This window comes from Physeter macrocephalus, chromosome 14, assembly GCF_002837175.3.
Source record: "Physeter macrocephalus isolate SW-GA chromosome 14, ASM283717v5, whole genome shotgun sequence".
NCBI lineage: Eukaryota > Metazoa > Chordata > Mammalia > Artiodactyla > Physeteridae > Physeter > Physeter macrocephalus.
Window position 1 is genome coordinate 111875736 of NC_041227.1, and position 19774 is coordinate 111895509.

Genomic DNA, 19774 nt, shown 5'->3' on the forward strand with positions numbered 1-19774 from the left:
ACCACCTAGAGGGGTGGGGTAGGGGGGGTGGGAGGGAGGGAGACGCAAGAGGGAAGAGATATGGGAACATATGTATATGTATAACTGATTCACTTTGTTGTAAAGCAGAAACTAACACACCATTGTAAAGCAATTATACTCCAATAAAGATGTTAAAAAAAAAACTGGAATAATCGGGAAAAAAAAAAAAAGAATATACCTATGTCTGATTGGTTGCCAGGTAAGATCTTAAGACTCAACAAAAATATCACAGAATCAGACCATGTGTACCATGGCAGTGTGAACTCAATAGTTAGTTGCTTAATGACTATAGAAACACAACATTAAGAGCACTCACCAAATTAAACTAGACTTCCTTTAATGAGTTTAAAGTTATAGGCTAAAATTTATTGATATATAATAAGTGCTTATGGAATCTGTCTGGTATTGAGCTTCATGGTTTTGCGGGAACAAGTACCCTTATTTTCAAAGCATCATGTACTTTTATAAATGTCATGGTTTTGGTGAAGATAGTTCATCTAAGTTGTATCTAGAGTTGTAAGCAATTATTTGGTATCAATTTTCTCTTTCATTTTTCAGCATCAAGAGAAAGCCAATCAGGTTCATCAAAACAGAAGAAAAAGGCTAAGTCCCAGCAATACAAAGGACATAAGAAAAGTGGGTCACCACGTGGTGTTTATATACATTTCCTAACTTGTCAGCCAACTGGGGTCTTGGTATTGTTGCACAGAAATGGTATCCTTGTGAGAGCTGATAACTGTGCATTCTGTATTATGCTTAAAGGTGCAGTATGCCATAAAAGGCAAACCTTTTCAATAATGAGAAGCACTTATCTTTGATTGACAGGAAAAAGTATTACCATAATATTTGATATATGGTAAAGAATAGAGTCTGTGAATGATTCTTGAAGTAATATGTAAACCTTCTGAAAACTAATCCTTTTTTAAAAATTTTTTATTAAAAAAACTGTAAAAGCAGATGCTTGATGCTTACAATAGACTTGGAGACTAATAAACCCATCCTTATAAACCAAAACTCTCTTTCTAGAATGATACTTGTAAGAAATTGAAGTTAAAAAGAAAAAAAAAAAAGAAATTCAAGTTGATAGCTAACACAATCAGGCTTAAGAAAATCTTTTTCAGTATGCTGTCTATATTATATTTTACCTTACAATGAATGATTACTGACATTAATAGCCAAAATAATATAAAATATATTGATAGCTCTGATTCTTTTAAAATCTCCCTCCCCCACCCCATAGAAAACTACAGATTTTTCTCTTCATGAAACCTGTCATAGAATATTTCATTCTGAGATAAGATTATTTTTACTTAAAGATTTTTTTAAAAGTAAAAAGTATATTAGAGGATTAAAATTAAAACAGATTTTTCCAACTGACTTGCCATATGTTCGAGTAAGTGCTAATCTGTCTCATTAACAACCAAGAGACTGAAACAGCGTGAAGAATCAAATATACCTTCACACGTTTGATTATAGTTGATGTTAATTGATTTTTCAGTGGGGACTTCTAGCAGCCACTGCAGTGGTGCTTTAGTTTCCTCCCCACATGAAACCCAAGTCAGCCTCACAATAGTGATAACCATCAGGCCTGTCTGTTACCCTCTCTTTTATATTATGGACATAAGCCTCCGACAGACCAAGAATTATTTTGCTGACTGGCTGCTTACCATGTTTGATATTCACCTAAAAGAACTCTAGAGAACATTGCCGGACCAGGTAGATCAAAGTGATTTCCCACTTATCTGGAAGTGATTAGCAAGAAGTCACGTAGTAACTTCATGTCAGTGGACTAACCATAGCAGATGTGATCACTAAGCTTTCTCTAAGACAGGCTGCTTTGGCTTGTCTTTTCACTTTTTATTTATTATTATTATGAGATTTCAGAATTTTCTTTGCAATGTTGTCTAATTTAAGAATGCTTTTTATTACTCATTGACTTTATGACATATATCTTTTAGGACGAATTTCTGAGCATTGTATACACAGTTCACATACCTCCTCAGTGTGACACTTACATGATTTGTTTATGGTTTATGGGGCTTAATTATTTTGAATTAATGGGCTGGGGACATGGGAAGAAATGTGAAATTAATGAAGTGATGATATCACTATCCCAGTTTTTAGTGACATTTAACATTATCAGATTTCTGGATTAGCTGAAGAAATGAATTTAGCTAAAAATATAATTTGTTCTTTAACATTTTAATAACTCTTAATATTATGACATCATCTCTAATGCCTTTATTTTTTTTATTTTATTTTTTTTTGCCTGCATCGGGTCTTCATTGCTGTGCGCGGGCTTTCTCTAGTTGCGGCAAGCAGGGGACTACTCTTCGTTGCGGTGTGCAGGCTTCAGTAGTTGTGGCACACGGGCTCAGTAGTTGTGGCTCGCGGGCTCTAGAGCGCAGGCTCAGTAGTTGTGGCGCACGGGCTTACTTGCTACACGGCATGTGGGATCTTCCCGGACCAGGGATTGAACCCATGGCCCCTGCATTGGCAGGTGGATTCTTAAGCACTGCACCACCAGGCAAGTCCCTCTTATGCCTTTAAATTGTCCTTTGGACATAGAAAAGAAAAGAACTAGGGACTCACAGTCCCTTATTAGAAATCCTAGAGACCAAATGTGTTTTGGAATTTAGAATTTTTTGGATTTTAGAAAAGAAGTACAGTGTGTGTAGCATATATTATGTAACACCCCTGCAGACTCTGCAGCATTTTTTGAAGCAAAATATATATAGAGGGCCAAATGGGCCAATAAAATGGGGCCAAATAAAGTTTATAAATAGTAACATCAAGTGAGGTCTGATTTTGTTGCCAAAGTTTTGCCAAAAAATACTTTGAATTTTGGAATTGAGGATAAGGAATTGTAGTGCTTTGTGAATGAAGAAGCAGTCTTCATTGTAAGGACACTGTTCCTTTTATTTTTTCACATTACTCAGCGAATAATTTATTAGAAATTTTTTCCACAAAACTTTACTTACCAAAATAAGAAAGAAGTTGGGGTCCAGGAACCTAAGTCATCCATTGCATGCAGATTTATATCAGTCAGATAGGCCACAAAACCTTTTATTTGTTTTTAAGCTTGTCTACAGATTATTATATTCTGGCTCTTGTTTCATCTTATGGCTCTTTGGTCTTTTTGTACCTAAAATCATCCATCAGTGTGTTCTTTGGTAGGGCTTATTTTTTACAGAACTAGACAGCTGATTGGCTTTCTCTAGTTGCGGCGAGCAGGGGACTACTCTTCGTTGCGGTGTGCGGGTTCTAGCCTATTTTTTAATTAGCTGTGTTCATGCTGCAAAGGGATCACTATTAACTAGTGTTTCTGGAAACTAAGGGTGATGTTGTGTCGAGGGAATCATATAGACTGTTATGTGCGCATGATCTGTCCAATCTGAAAAGCCTTTTTTTCCTCAAGGCTTAGTAATTCTAGAGCAGGAAAACCAGCACTAATTTCTGTACCATCTTCAGGGGCTATTGTAAGTAGTAGAGAGTTGGAGGTTCTCCTTGCATTTTTACCTCCAAGCGTGTAGTACATTAGACTTTCGTCTAAATGAATGCTGCAAGTGATTTTGGTTTGGCAGTTGAGAGTTGAATGTGTACTCACCGGAGCTTGGTTTCCAGATCATTTTACATAAGAATACTGTCTAACTAGATTTGTCTTTTAGTTCTGATTTTGCAAAGGATAATTTCTGATTGCTCTTGCCTGAGTCATTTGTAAACTCTGGAAGAAAACAGATATAATTTATAGTCACAAAGATATGTAAGTATCCTTCAGCTTTCAATCAAATTAATGCAGTAGGCTTGGTTGTTCAGTATTTGCAAAGCTTATTTTTTTTTGTTGGTAAAAGCATTGTGTAAGTCTTTGAAAGCTTATGTGTGCTTATGAAACCGTAACCAAAGGGTGTTTCAAAAGAAATTAGATTGCTGAAGAACTTGCAGGCAACAAACATGTAAATTTTAGAACTGCTTTTCAGAATAAGAATTATAATTGTTTTCTAAAAGAGTGAATTATAAACCAAAAGTTAGGGGAGCACATTTCATATCAGTAAAATCCTGCCACTCGTATAATTCATTAATTAAACTGTTTGATTTCTCCCTGAAAGACAGTGTTTGTTTGGGCTTATATGGGCAGTGAAATGCCTTCAAGTAGGGTTTTAAAACCCTCTCTGCCATTGGATTGTCAGTCCCGCTCAAACTAAAATTTTTTTGAAGGTAATTAGCCAGCTATTCTCTACACTCAATGCTCTCTGTAGTTCATTTTGCTTTGTTTTGTTTTAAATTGATTAGAGAGTCAAGAACCAGGATTACCAGACTCTGAGAGACTAGAAATAATCTCCGCCATCACCCACTCCCCCCCCCACCCCCCCCCCCACACACACACACCTTGTTTTCAGAAATAAAAACCTTGCATAGTTGGTTCTCTTTTCAGAGTATCCTATGCAGCACAACCTTTCCTAGTTATGATGCAGTTTTCTTACCACACATGTAAGTAAAAGCTTACTTTAGTTTAACTTGATATTTAGAGAGGAAGATGCCAATTGGGAAGAAGCCTGTCAGTTGGTCGAGCCTGCCCATGACAGGTGGGGTACGGAGGAGCTTCTCTGGTGGCGAAGAGTTGACTCCTCCTCCATATCGAACCCTTCCAGCACAGACAGCCCCAGAGGCCTTCCCACCTCCCCGCACTAGCCGAGAGTTCAGTCCCAGCCTCAAAACAGGTAATTGGTCACATCAGCACCTCAGGTACTGCAGAGGGTCAAAGTCTGGGTTAGGGTGGTGGGAGACAGAAGCATGGTCTGGCATGACAGATGCTGACATTAAATTTTTCTTTTTCTTTCAACTAAAAAATTCATTTTCATTAGTCTTTGGTAGTCACTTGACTAAAATGAATAATCAGGGAAGGATTTTTATTTTGTTACAAGCCACCTTTGAGCTTCAAATTCGGGTAAAGCTGTGATTTCAGTTTATGGAATTGTGGGACAACTTGTAATATTTCATGGTTTCGTTAAAATGGTTGAACATTTTGCATTGCAGAATTCTATGTGACTTGACCTGAGGGAGAAATATGCCATAAGGGAGCAATCTGATTAATCAGATCCAAAAATGAGGCTTTGTTCATAGCATTCCATAGCGTCTCATTCAGCAGACAGGATGTGTTTTGTATTCCTGTGTGATTTTAGTTCTGGTAGTAACATTTACCACAATCTTAGTTGAATAACATGGATTTGGAAATATAATACCTGTATAATTTTGGTATTGAATTTGAGTGAAATTTATTTCTATAATTTCATGTTTATATATGTACAGTGATTAAGTAAGTAAATGACATTTGAGTTCAATTGGTTAGCCTAAGCTGGTAGAGTATAAGGAAGTCTGCCCTTTGTAATTGCGAAGAACAAAAGTTGTATCTACCTTGGCATCTATTCTACCATATCCTAACTATTGCTTTTAAACAATTTTTATCTAATTTGTAGTCTTTAAAATGCCTTTTATATGTTGAAAACCATGATGGGACTTAGTACCTAGCTCTATTTTCTTCTCATTCCTCTGTTTGCTAATATTTTTGCACCTGAAGTTGTCATCAGCCTTTTTTTTTCCATTTTAAAATGTGTTCTTTAGCTTTTGCCTTCTTAAACAGTGTATTAGGTGATCTTGATCCTTCCTAGTCTGTTTCTCTGAACTCATATCCTTTATAGCTAGAGAAAGTTACTATACCTCTTTTGTATAAGAAATGGATTAGGACTGCAAATGCAGGTTTATCTGCTCTTTTATGGAAATACCTTCAAATGTCTAAAGAGCCTTTCAACTTCTTTTCTTGTAACTTTTTTCTTTTTGTACTTGTTATTGTGAAAGTTTTCTGTAACCTAAGTGATTAACTATAGATATTGTGAGCTCTGAAAATGTTTGAATTTTTATTGCATTTTAGATGTATTTTCTTTAAGCGTTAGACTGATTTTGAAGGCGTGTGTCATGTTTTGTGAGAGAACTTGACTTTTAGGATTGGCAAAACCCAGGAACTTGGATTAGGCATACAGCATGGAACCCACAAGGACTCCTAAGTGACTTCCCTTTCCACTAGTGTCTATTGTGTGTGTCTTCTGAGCTAGAGGCACATCTTGTGGGATTTAATGTGATTTTACTGTGGTGAAACTATGTAGGGACTACGTTGCTGTCTCTGAAAGCTACGGTTTGTTTAGCTATTGAGAGAATTTATTGTTTATGGGCTTCTAACTAGGAAAATGTGATTTCTGTTAGATTGTCTTCTGAAATGTTAGTGATTAAAGTCAGCAAAGTAACTTCTTTTTAAAAACAGAGCCAAGAAAATGCATTTGTGTAGAAAGTGACATCAGCCACAGGATCTATTTTATTTCATCCATCATTCATTGAGAATAAGGCCTGTAAAGGAGAAATGATTAGTGTGACGATACCAGACAGGCTTTATTTTAGGTTCCTTGAAAACACTGAAACTTTGCATTAGAACATTACACATCTGAGTGACTGTTTCACCTTTATCTTGAGTTACTTTTTTTTAAGAACATTGTTTCCATATTTTAACATGAGTAGAAGCATAATCCAGAACTTTGTTGTTAATAATAAGTGCAAATAATTTCAGGATGTGCTTTAGAATTTCAATTTACTTTTCTTACATTTAAAAAAAAACAAAAAGCATCTGTTTGAATGGAACATGTTTGGTCTTGAAGCACAGTAATTCTTTTCTCATTCATTTGGCCATCTGATCATCATATAACAAGATATTGTTTTAATCAACCTTTTATTGTGGGTACTGCACCTTTAATGAAATTTGGGTTTTTTTTCCTTTTCCATGTGTTTATTTTCATGGTATTGTTCAAATGTCCTTAACAATGCATGTTGGTTTGATTTGAAGGATAACTGTTATATGTTTGATATCCTCCATAGAAGCATTTTTATCATATTAACTAATTGTTTTAAAGGATTTTTTAAAGACAGCAAGATTATTCTTTTTTTTTTTTTTGGCTGTGTTGGGTCTTCATTGCTGCGCGTGTGCTTCTCATTGTGGTGGCTTCTCTTGTAGCGGAGCATGGGCTGTAGTCACGCAGGCTCGGTAGTTGTGGCGCACAGGCTCAGTAGCTGTGGCACATGGGCTTAGTTGCTTCGCAGCATGTGGGATCTTCCCAGACCTGGGCTCGAACCCGTGTCCCAGGCATTGGCAGGCAGATTCTTAACCACTGCGCCACCAGGGAAGCCCCAAAAGATTATTCTTTAAATTATTAAATAAGATGTCAAAGACCATTATTTTTGAAACTAATCTTTTATAACTAAAATCAAGACACGAAGTATTTTTCTATCACTATTTGACTTTAAAAGTAGCCATTTTGGGGCTTTCCTGGTGGCACAGTGGTTGAGAGTCCGCCTGCCGAGGCAGGGGACACGGGTTTGTGCCCCGGTCCGGGAAGATCCCACATGCCGCGGAGCGGCTGGGCCCGTGAGCCATGGCCGCTGAGCCTGCACGTCCGGAGCCTGTGCTCCGCAAAGGGAGAGGCCACAACAGTGAGAGGCCCGCGTACCGCAAAAAAAAAAAAAAGTAGCCATTTTAATATTATTCCACGTGGTGTTATTGTTTCATGAAACTTAGTTGGCTTACTACTCATCTAAATACTCTTTGAGCCCTAATTCTTCTCGTAAATTGACCTTTTTCCCCCTGTATAAGCAGTTCCCAATTTACATTCCATATATATCTTCATCCTCTCACTCCAATTGTTATGAAAAGAGCCATAAAAAAAGAAACAAAAAAATTTCACCTTTCCTTTGGAGACAGTCCCTGCAGGAAGCAGACACTTGGTTACTCAGTGGCTGAGCAGCCAGCCTGAGAGTCACAGGCTGTGCAGAGGGAGGCCTTAGGCTACATTGGTTCCCACTGTTAATAGCCCTTCAAGAATGCTAGTCTTATGTTACCAAGTCTCCCTACTTTTCATGGTTTTATATGAAATCTCCTGTTTCAGAATATTCAGTCAATTTAAAAGAACCACAGGGCAGAGGTGAGGGAGGGAAAAGCCCAATTTGTGACCTCTGACTTAACAGATCTCTGTGCTGAAGAAATTGAAGAAGAAAGTTAGCATTACTCACCATGGGATTAGATTCCAGTGAGAATATAAGCATAAAAGGTCACCTGTTCTTTAAATTATTTGCAACTTTACCAACTCAATTTTGGTTAAACAGTAACTTTTTAAGAAACTCGAATACATCTCTGAGAGGTTGGCAGTTACTAAGACTAGTGTTTGTTTAACACCTAGCTGAGATCATTTTCATTTAAAAAGTAGGAAAGTAAAAAAAAATAATAATAAAATTAAAAAATTTAAAAAAAAATAAAAAGTAGGAAAGTAATTTTTTTGAAGGGAGGTGTTCTATAGGAAGTAGAGGGTGGGCTTCAGGGAAAGGATTTAGGACAGCCTGAAATTACTGGCTAACTGCGTTGAGTTAACTTAAGAGATGTTTATAAAAAGAGATAGGAAAATCTCAGAATTAAACAGCCTAAACTTTTGCCAAAGACCAGTGCTGGGACCAGCAAAGAAAACATTCCTCTTTTTCTTCTTGCTTGTCCATGCATTAAGAAGAGCCCTCCTGTCACTAAAAATTATGACTAGCATGACTTCAGTGACTGCCAAGAAACCTAAACCCCACTGAAAATACTGGAAACTGAAAAACAGTTGTCCATAAAAATAAAGACCTATTGGAACATGACCTGTTCATAAATTGAGGACTGCCTATACTGTTCGTTTTCATTAAAAAAGAAGTCTTCAGATAACAACTCAGACAGGTAGTACTACTGTTAAGTGATCCCATTGGTAATGTTAGATGTTTTTGTTTTTGTTTTCTTTTTTGGCCGCACTGCACAGCTTGCAGGATCTTATTTCCCCGATCTGGGATTGAACCCGTGCCCTCAGCATTGAAAGTACAGAGTCCTAACCACTGGTCCACCAGGGAATTCCCAAAGTTAACTGTTTTTTATACCAAGGATTTTCACATTGCTGGTGTCAATCAATGTTTATTTTACCTAAAATGATTACTTACGTTTTTCTTGATTTTAGTTTTAATACAGGTGTTTAATATTATCAGATTTATATCTTTTTTATGAAGGGAGTCTTTAGGTACTCCTTGGAGATAATAACATATTAAAGTCATTTGTTGTGTTACTTATTATTCAGAACTATCCAGGAAATATGCTGTTTATGTAGACACTGACATAAAAGTGAATACTTAATCATGAGAAAAATTCTAATCATTCTAGTCAAATTAGTGATCACTATTACCTTCAACATTTCATTGACAGTGTCCATTTGTGCAGTGTCCAATTTGCAGTATTGTTCCTTTTTGGAACTCTTCTTAACTACGAATATACTTTGAAAATTAAAATTAATTAAATGCTCTTCCTTCGGGGGGGTTAGTTTTAAGAGTTATTGAAGACATGAAGAAGTCTTATTAACTGTGAAGTTGGTGGAACATTAAGCAATCTGAATATTCTAGAAAGACTTAATAACATCTTGTACATTTATTTCTTGCAGTGACTACATTGCAGCTGAAGGAGGAGTTGATAGATGGAGAGGATTATAATTTCCTCCAAGGAGCATCTGATCAGGAAAGCAATGGCTCTGCCAACTTCTACATCAAACAAGAGCCCTGAGGTTGCTCAGAAACTGAGGGTGGGAGGGAAAGAATTTTACACAGGACTGATTTATAATCAATCCAGCTGTACAGCGGGGCTATTCTACTGGGACATTTTGCTAAACATAGAAAATTTCAGTTCCAGATTTTTCAAGTGGGTAGGGAAACTATTTTAGCTGTGGGGGGAAATTTTTCAATTTATAAAGATGGACAATTTTTGTGTTGTATTTGAAGCTTTTGAAAGAATTTTGTAATATTTTCCAAGTTTGGATTTATGTGCATTGTTAACAAGAACTGAAATTCTAACTTTTTTGGTAAGATTAAAGTTTAGGTAGCAGGATTGAAGGAAATGATTTAAGAAGGATATAGTTGTAAATGCAAATGAACTGTCATTACAAATGAACCTTTTTGGTACCTGTTGGGAGATTTTGGGATTTTGGAAGTTAGGCCAGTCACATCTCCAGCTTCCTCTGCTGCAGAATATGCAACTGAACATCCCCCCCATCCCCGCCCCATGGAGAGCTCATCACCACATAGTTCACGGAAGGGTAATTAATTCTGCTTGTTGGCATTTTATTGCAGCCCATTTTAAATATTTGTACAGAAATGTTTTTCATTCTGTGAAAATTTCTTTGGAGTTCTGTATGAAACTGGAAGAACTCTGGATACTTTTATATGTTCTCTTTTAATTAAAAAATGAGTAAAATTATCCTAACACTAAAGTGTTAAACTGGAATGGTTGACAAGATATACAAGATCTCAGTCTACATGTTGAGGGGTTGGGGAAAATGCAATATTGTCCTAAGTTTATTTTATTTTCCTTACTAAAAAATACCCCACAAAAGGGATTCTCATCAGTTCTCTGCCATTTCTCTCCATCTGTGAGATAATACTTGGTATAACCACACCCCAAAACACATGTTCTGTATTACCAGGAGAATCAAATTAACAGTTGTTTAAAGCCAAAATAAGTTTAGATTTCAAAATCATTCCAGCTCTGCTTTTAACTATCCTGGATTTGTTAGAAAACTAATTTGAAAGAGAATTTAATTTTCTTAAAATTTAAAGACAATTCATACTAATTATATGTATTATATATAATTAGTATGAATTGTCTTTAACTCTATTCAGAATTAATTTTAACAGTAATAACGGATTTGGACCATTTTGAACATTCCCTATTTTAAAATTCACATGGCTTCCTTTGAAAAAAGGATATAAGGGTAAATTGGTGAAAGGTTTGCTCTCTGCATTTTTTGACTTTCTGAGTTGTGACTGAATGCGAGAGCTTTAGCATTTACCAGTGAGGTTCATAAACTAAACTCTCAGGAATTACTTGCATCTGTTCTAGAAGTGCTTCTGGGTCTTAGCCTGGCCTCTTCAGAGTGGTAATATTGACCATCTCCTCTGGAATATAGGTAGGGCTAATTAGAAATTAATCAAAATGATTAACCTCTACAGTCCTTCAGCCTATGGAATGCTTTAAAAAATGTTAATGGAAAGCCCCAGGAGACCATTTTAGGTAAGATTTTTTTGTTTGCATTTTAAAATGCATAGAACATTAAAAACCAGCAATTTATTTTCTAAAATATTGCTCTACTTTTGGGAATAATAGCATTGGTAATATGCACAGGTTTACCTCATTCTATGCAAGAGGGGTTAATATCATAAGGTTTTGTAGTTGCTACTGGAAGTAAAATTTGTTACTTTATAGTGTAAGAATGTATGGAATCGCATGTCAACATTTCTTAATACTGACTCTTTAGGGGCATAAATGCAGATCATATCAATGCCAAGTTGATTCTCATGTGTCAGATATATGTGAATTCAGCTGTTAAATTACTGGATATTTATCTACAACATTACTGAGAGGGACCTACTGTAAATGTGACATCCTCACACTTCCCAAATCTTTAACTTTTAAGAATCTTCCTGTAAACTTAAAGCCTGGAAGACTTCCAAAAAGCAAGGGTTACAACAATCTTTATTCTCAGGCTTATTGAATTGAACCCAGGACTCCGATTCCATGATAATGGGCACAAGAAGCCAGTTGTATCGTGTGCTCTAACAGTACCCTGGGCTTAGGGGCTCTATAGGGAACTGAATAAACCAGGAGGGATTTGATTTGGAGCCTGGTAATTAGTTCTGTGAAATGCTCACGTGTAGCCAGGTTTTATAAGCTTCCAGTTCTACAGCAAAGCCAGGCTCCTTGAGTGTTTTCAGATTTCCCACCTATTTATGAAGTGTTTCGTATCTTAATCCCATGACCAACGTTAAATGTTGGTAAGGACTTCCTACTGAATAAACACAATCTGAAGCCCTCTTCATTGTTCAGACTAACTCCCTGCTGCCGATGAACAGCAAATGAGTTGATGCAGAGGAGATTTATGTCTTAGCCACAGCTCCAAGTGTACAACTCAGTAGCCCCATTCTCTTCTACGGTTCAAATGTACTGCTGACCTTGGGTTTGTTTTGTTTTTTTCCTGTTAGGATTATTTGGGGATTTTTGGTAGTTTAAACTCTTTAACCTTTTCCTTGCTGTGTATGAGGAAAGCTAAAGCTGTTATCAACTTCTTATTCTACGGATACTAACACGGGTTTTCAGTGTTTGTTTGTTTTTATTATTATTAATTTTGTGTGATGTGAATACCCTCTCCCGTCAATATTTGTATTATGGTGCTATATATTTGGTAATGATCCTTTACTATTGGGAAGGGATTTTTAAAATACTGTGATTAAACTGGGTTTCTTCCTTTGATTTTCATATTTTAAATAAAGCCACAGTCATTTATACAAAAGAAAAGTATCTGTCCCTGGGCAAATCTTTTGAGGACAGAGGTCAAAGTAAACTGCATAAGGTTTTTACATCATTTCTGTATGTATTTGATAAATAGATCAATATCTGTACAAATTTAATCTTTTATTTTCTTGGTAACTTGTGATCATTGAGAAAGTGTTTGAAACTTTCTCGTAAAGTGTATATAATGGCGTGAAAAATTCCTTTGGAGAAACTTATGTTCCTTTCATTTTTACCAAATTGCAAATTTTCAGCATGGATGTGAAAAGCATTAAAATTATAACTTTGTGTACAAGATGAAAATAATTCACTAAATTTGCCCTTTTTTACACAAAATAAAACGTTAAAGTTAAGTTGTATATGAGCAATTCTTTAATATGCTTTGGTATTTGAGGGATTTCCTTTTTTATTCAAAATATTGAGTGCCGCCTTTTTAAGATTTATTTATTTATTTGGCCGCACCACGCAGCATGCAGGATCCTAGTTCCCCAACCAGGGATTGAACCTGCATCCCCTGCAGTGGAAGCACGGAGTCTTAACCATTGGATGGCCAGGGAAGTCCCTTGAGTGCCTTCTATAAGCAGTCGAAGGCCCCTGGGAAAGTCAGATCAGTTCCTCCCTCACAGAACCTTGTACTCTCATAAGGTAAGCCAGCACAAGTGAGGAAGAATTTACTGCTGGCTAACGAGAGGAAGAGAATATGGGTGGATATATGGCCACAGTTGCATTTGAGCCAGGATCTCACTTGGAGGGAATAGGCAAAAACCATGGGAGGGGTGAGTGTGGACCCCTTGTGGGGAAATTAAATCACTTTAGTCAGAACATGGTGTTTCAGGGTTGGCATGATTGCTAGGAGACTCTTTTTTTTTTTTCCAGCTCCATTAACCTCAGCAACAAGGTTCATAGGATGTAGATGAATTATCCCAGCTTGCTCTTGCTGTTTACATTAAGAGGGAAAGCAGACACCCTCCTTTATCAACAGCTGACTCTGTGGGAAATTATCCAACTTCTACTGCAGAAGCAGTTTGTAGAGAATTTTATGGATGTTAGATAGTAATGAGATGGATTGGGTAGATCTTTCGTAGTTAATTTCATCACTTTAGAAAAATTTAACACATTCCAAGAAAAACAGAACCTAATTTCTGCCCTGCTTCCTACCTTAAATGGCTTGAAAACAGTTGCCCTAGTAAATTGGAATTCCCAGGTTGGCCTCAGTTACTATCCCAAGCTTTGACATATACGTTCTTCTTTAAACGGTTATGCGCCTCTTGGGAAACTAGTTTGCTAAAGTGCTTTATGCCCATGTTTTAAGAGGAACAAATGTTTCCCCAAAACAAGTAACTTTAGCACTGTGTTGTTTATCCAGCCTTGTGAGATGGGGAGAACAGCAACTATTTCCTTTCTGCAGACTCTTACTGAGGCTAGGTTAACATCCCTTTTTGGCCTGTTAAGAATTCCAAGCCTCACAAGCAGGCCAAAGCAGGGCTTGCCTATTAACAACAAATAATTATATAAAAAGTAATGCATTTTTAAAAATGCATTTATTATATGCTTAAAATACAGTTTTATAAAAGCATTAAAAGGTTCTGAATTAGTTGTCCACTTTCACACACCCAACTGGTATATAGGATTAGGTCCAAAACCCAACCTTACTCCAGAGGCAGTGCTTTTGTCCTCACCATAGCCTACCCTTCCTCATTCAGTTCTACCAAATTAAGTCCTAACATTCATATCCTTCCTCTCAGCTCTCACCACTCCAAATTTGACTTCATCACCCTCCAAACTCATGACTTTATCATGTCACTTGGAAAACTATATAAAGGTAGTAAAGCACAGTGGCCAAGAGCAGAGTCTGAAGCCAGCTGCTTGCATTGGAACTTGACTCCTTCACTTGTTAAGCTCTGTAACTTGACTCAGTTTCCTCAGTTATAAAGTAGGATACTAGTACCAACTTCCTAAGAGTTGTGAACATTAAATGAATTCATGTACGTGAAGTTCTTAGAACATCCCTGGCACAGAGTAAGCCTATACCTAACTGCTGCTGCTGATTACAGGTACCTCAGCCACTGTGCGTGTGGATACAGGGTGGGCACCTCCACATTAAAATGCAGACCCCAGGCCTGCCCCAGGATCTAATTTCAATAAACTGCCACTTAATGTAGTGAAAGCGTGTAGCATGTATAAACATGGGATTCATTTGAAACTAAAAAATAATTTAGAAAATGTTAAATTTCTTGTCAATCGTTGACTTGAAATTAGAATCCTGACACTTTTTTGTACCAAGCTGTTGATGTGTTTGTCATTGTCTTATAGCAATGTGCATAAAAAAATGTAACGTTGAGGGCGTTCCCTGTGGCCTAGTGGTTAGGATTCTGGGCTTTCACTGCTGTGGCCCGGGGTTCAATCCCTGGTCGGGGAACTGAGATCCTTCAAAGCCATGTGGCCAAAAAAAAAAAAAAAAAAAAAAACATGTAATGTTGAGTCTTTTATATGGAAGTGGCATGAAAAGCTTTCACCAGTTTCCTAAGAAAACAGGTATTCATAAACCTACATATTTCTATAATCTCGTTTTTAAGGCAGACTCCAGATGATAGTGATAATTTATATTGATAGGTGCTCTTTGGCATCATTTTACGACTGTACCAATCCAGCAAAATTAATAGGCAATATGGATTTTGTAACCACTTACTACTAGCCCAGGAAGTAGGCATGATAAACATCTCATCCCAGGGTAGAGAATAAGCAGGGAGGTAGGGTTGCAGGGAATATTTGTGTACCAGCTATGGGCCAGGCACTAGGTTAACTGCTTTACATGCATTGTTTCATTTAATCCTGCATTGCCATGGTATCAGCCTCACCTTACAGGTGTCCTTAGGCTTCCATTTCCTCATACGTAACTTGCCCAATTTGCAATCAACAAGAATGTAAATCTGGACAGCTTGACTAGTCTATGTTTCATTCTACCAAGTTTCAACAAATTCTTTGTACAGAAATGTGCATTTCTACGTCAGCTAAAGTGGTTGGGATCTTTCTTTATTATGTTCATTATTTCCTTATTAGTTTCCTCAGATACGCAACCAGTGCCACACTTGTCCTCTTCAGCCTCACTGCTTTCCCTCCTAGAGCCTGGAAGTATACCAGGTGCTGAGAAGGATTAAATCATTTTTCCATAACAAGCAGGATTAATTTGTTCTGGATAACACTACGATAGCCAGGGAACCAAGTCACGTCTTCCAGCTTAGTAACCAGTAATCACCAGAGGCTGCACCCCGTTTTCAAAGGCTTTATTGGTAGATATACTTTAGGAAAGAAACATCCATCCTACTGCTTCCAAGTTAGTGGAATGAAGAGCTGTGCCCAGGGACACATCAGGTGGTGCCAGAGGGGACTGATGCTCCGTCCACCTCTTACTCATAAATCCAGTCAAAAGCACAAGACTTGTACTCAACCAATTCTTCAGGCTTAAACCACAGGCTGATTTCTTTCTCAGCACTTTTTACTGAATCACTGCCATGAATGATGTTCCTAAGAAGGAGAACAATTTCTAGTCACCACATTTTAAAGTACAAAAGTCTGTTTAATGGATAAAGCAAAGGACAGTCACTGAAGACCTTTTCAGCCAGTTGCTCCTTGAAGCAGCTGACCACCCCCAAGTATCTCCTCTTAAAAGCAACTATAAAACTATAAAAGTACTTAAGCCAAAAGCATCACTTGGTTCAACTTTATTATGCTTCTAAATTTTCAAAACAGTGCTTGTACCCAAGACTGCCACAAAACATTACTTCTCAAATTTTGAAAAATATAGGAATACGCAGACCAAAACCCAAACGAGATGTGACGTATTCATTATCAACAGCCATTGCTGCTGTATTTTCTTACACTAATTTGCAAAGTCCAATCAAAACATTCACGTTATTGACAATCCCTTTATTCCATTTGAGTCTCATAACTATAAAAATTTTTGTAGAGATTCTATATGAGTGAGGGAACCGAAAAGGCTAAAAGTGACACACCCTTGGACACAGCACCACAAAGGGCAGAGCCAAGGCTAGACCCCTTCCTTGCCCCACTCTCCGCACTTTCTGCTATCACGAAGGACCTACCGCAGGCAGCTCCCTTGTGCAATGCCTTGGCTAAAATTTTAAGTAGCCTAGAGAAGTAACTAAGAAAGCGTTCATCCAATGATAATTACCACCTAATTTAAACATTCAAATTTTTCTAAAATTGGAATATGCCAAAAACGTTTGTTTTAAACCCACGTTAAGTGGCTTTGAGGAAAAGTCATTAGTGTCCTTTGGAACTTACCTGCCAACTTGAATGCAGAAGTCGCCACGAATGGTGCCCGGCTTAGAATCCACTGGGTTGGTCTCCCCAAGCATCACTCTCCCTGTCTTCACTACATTCAGGCCCTCCCACACCTTGACATTAGGGAAAAGGAATTTCATCAGTTCTACCGTTCAGGACCATTAAAAACAAACATTTACCTCTACCTAACAGCACATATCAGTAAGACCAATCAGTGACATGATTATCAGCCAACCCCAGTAGTAGTAGGGGCCAATATAAAATACTCCATACTCCATCCCAAGTGTATTGCTAGGATACAGAGAAAAAGTCTGCCCAACTTGGGGACTTTCCACTCCGGCTTAGACAGAGATTAACAAGACTGAAGAATCCTTATGCAGCCACAAACTCTCAAAAAATAGTGGTGAAAGGGTAAAGAAAAGTGAGCAGACTGGAACAGGAGCAGGGGGAAGGGCATCGCAGAAGACTGTTAGAGCAAGACATGGCAAAGACTGACATGAAAGGGGAAAATGTATTCCAGGGAAAAACAGAAAGAAGAAAAGGTCACCCTTAGGGAACAGGAAGTAGGGCTTCTCTCCCCACAATTTTATTAACTCCCTATTATACCCTCTTCCTCTATTCACTTCATTTCCAATTGGACATTAATGCCACAGGAAGAAATAGACCAGTTCATTTCTAGCACAGGATCACAGAGAACTCTTTTTAAGTTCTGATTCTCACTTCCTTTTTCCTCCCAAGTTCCCACTTGGTCTGTAAACTAACTCACTCCAGCAGGCTGCCTTTGTAAAACAAGGAATTTGGAGTATCTGCGGAAGATGTCTAAAAAGGAACATGAAGACACTGAGCAAACCCAGTTACCTATCAGCCGTTACTTTCCTTGGTTCCCTCTCCTCCACCACAAGCACTTACCATGGCCACAACCGGCCCTGAGTTCATGTACTTCACCAGCCCTGGGAAGAATGGGCGGTCTTTCAGGTCAATGTAGTGCTGCTTCAGGAGTTCCTCAGAGGCCTGGCATTGAAGAGGAGGTACCAATTAGGTAGTAAACTAGAAAGGCTCAAATATGGCTCTATCCCATCCTCAGAACCCGCCTGCCCCACCGCCAGTAACATGGTAGGTTCTCTAAAAGTCTGGGTGTGTATTTTAGCTCACATTCATAAGGTGTGCATTTAAAAAAAAAAAAAAAAAAAAAAAAAAAACCATCCAAACCATGAAACTGATGCTCGGAAAGACTGTTCTGATCATGAAGACACCCTCATGTCAATGACCTGACGGATGTTATAATCCTTAGAAAGAGGTGGTTAGGGAGTTAAGTGTTGGCTGCAATCAAAGGAAATATGCCAGACAGAGGTCATATCAGACCCTCTGGCCCATTCCCAATGCCCTTTTAAACATTTCAGACGTTAACTGAGAAAGCTTGGTTTAAATTTCAGTTCTTAGGTACTTATCCCCTAAGGTCCAGATCTGTACCCCAAATTTAATGTGGAAGATAAAGTTACTGCCCTATGCCAAAGGGAGCCTGCAGAGAAAGGGCAGAGTAAGGCACACCCCACCTAAGACCTCAATCATCTCAGAGTTGCAAGCTGAAGCACAAAAGGATTCCAGCCTCCATCCCGTGCCTGGGTGGACCTGCATGGGCCCGGGGCGCAGACCTCCTCTCCACTCCCTGCTGCCCCCCTGCGGGCCAGTGCCCGTCGCAGCCGCGGGAAGGAAGCAGCCCCGGAGCCGGAGTCACGTCACCTCCGCTTAACCTTCCAAGGGCGTCTGTCCCCCCGGGCCTCGGGGAAGGGTCTAGCGGGCCCGTGGCGCCCTGGGTGGGGGAAGGCGGGGGTTGGAGGCCCAAAGAAAAGGGGTATTCGCGGGTCCGAAATCAGCCAAGGGGGACTCCGACTAGGAAAAGACACGCGGATCGGCGCTGCGGGGAAGGAAAACCACCCGCGACCTCGCCGCCGCGGGGGAAGGGGAGCGGGGCGCGTCACCTGAAGGAACTTCATGGCCACAAGGCGGAATCCCTTCTGCTCGAAGCGCTTGATGATTTCGCCCACCAGGCCCCGCTGCACGCCGTCGGGCTTGATGGCGATGAAGGTGCGCTCCGCGTGGGCCATGGTCCTGCGGGCGGCAGGTGCGGTCAGGGCGTCGCGGCCGCGTTCACACAGGCCTCGAGGGGGCCCGGACCCCGGCCCAGAGTCCACGTGGCTCCCGCGCCCGCCCGCTGCTACGGCGGGGACACGTGGCCTGCGGGACGCCTCCGCCCTGCCAGCTCCGGGCCGCCGCCCCTCAGCCGTCCCCGGGTGCCCGCGGAGGACACTCGTCAGGGACCCCGGAGGAGCGCCCGGCCTGCGGGACCGAGGGGGCCCGAGGGCGGGAAGGGATCGGAGCCGCCGTCTTACCGGTAAGCGGGCGGGCGCGGGCGGCGATGCGGGCCTGAGCCGAGATCGGAGCCGAGAGCTGAGCGACCACCGCCGCAGGGAGCCCGCGGAGGAGGGGCCGGCGGCGGCCACACCCCGGACGGCCCTCCGCCCAACCCGCGAGGCCGGACGCTTCCGGACGACTCTGTCCACGCCCCGGGTTTGCAGAATAAGCCAGCGAGGGCTCCAGGGGCAGGAAGTGATTTCTACCCCACCTGGATGTGCCAGAAGTAGAACTGCGCGCGTCCAATCCAGCTCCTGTCTTCAGTACCTCCTCACAAGCGCGCACGCGCGCACGCAAACCTCTCCTGGTGTTGAGTCAGTACCCCGGCCAGTACCATCTGCTTTTCCCCATTCACCGAGCAGCCAGAGCTGCTTTCTCTCCTCCCCGTCTAGCACAAGTCCTTATCCTACCTGTGAAATCCAGTTTCCCCTTCCCTCCCCTCTGCTTGAGCCCTGCTTCAAGCCCTCCACCTCCCTCATCCGAACTGGCGGCCTCGCGATGCGCGTCAACCTCACTTCTCCCCGCGAGGAGCCTCCCTCAGCACCCTCCTCAAACACCATCTGACCCTCGGCCCTGCCTGGAGGATGGCATCCAAGG

General features: G+C 40.0%; 2 protein-coding genes across 13 annotated transcripts in view; one reads left to right on the forward strand and one right to left on the reverse strand.

Annotated features, from left to right (window-relative positions):
* Positions 1-12775, forward strand: part of MBTD1 (mbt domain containing 1) — a 69348-nt gene extending 56573 nt beyond the window's left edge. For all 12 annotated transcript variants that reach the window (XM_024130429.3, XM_024130431.3, XM_024130435.3 and 9 more), the window contains 2 exons: positions 580-657; positions 9564-12775. In XM_024130429.3, coding sequence (XP_023986197.1) covers positions 580-657; positions 9564-9682 — 197 coding nt within the window. In that variant the 3' untranslated portion in view covers positions 9683-12775. The remainder of the gene's footprint in view (positions 1-579; positions 658-9563) is intronic.
* A 2953-nt stretch (positions 12776-15728) lies between these two features.
* On the reverse strand, positions 15729-19306 carry LOC102978885 (nucleoside diphosphate kinase B). Its single transcript, XM_024130252.2, has 5 exons — positions 19156-19306; positions 18745-18874; positions 17675-17776; positions 16766-16878; positions 15729-15985 (listed from the first exon to the last, which is right to left on the reverse strand). The coding sequence occupies exons 2-5, from the start codon at positions 18868-18870 to the stop codon at positions 15868-15870; spliced, it is 459 nt and encodes a 152-aa protein (XP_023986020.1). The 5' UTR covers positions 18871-18874; positions 19156-19306; the 3' UTR covers positions 15729-15867.
* Positions 19307-19774: the final 468 nt, after the last annotated feature.

Excerpts from the sequence above, each read along its gene's own strand:
- LOC102978885 (XM_024130252.2), bottom strand. The coding sequence starts at position 18,870 with ATGGCCCACGCGGAGCGCACCTTCATCGCCATCAAGCCCGACGGCGTG. Across the intron at positions 16,879-17,674 it reads CAGGGCCGGTTGTGGCCATG|GTGTGGGAGGGCCTGAATGT; the intron begins GTAAGTGCTTGT and ends CCTAATGTCAAG. Across the intron at positions 15,986-16,765 it reads TTCTGCATTCAAGTTGGCAG|GAACATCATTCATGGCAGTG; the intron begins GTAAGTTCCAAA and ends TCTCCTTCTTAG.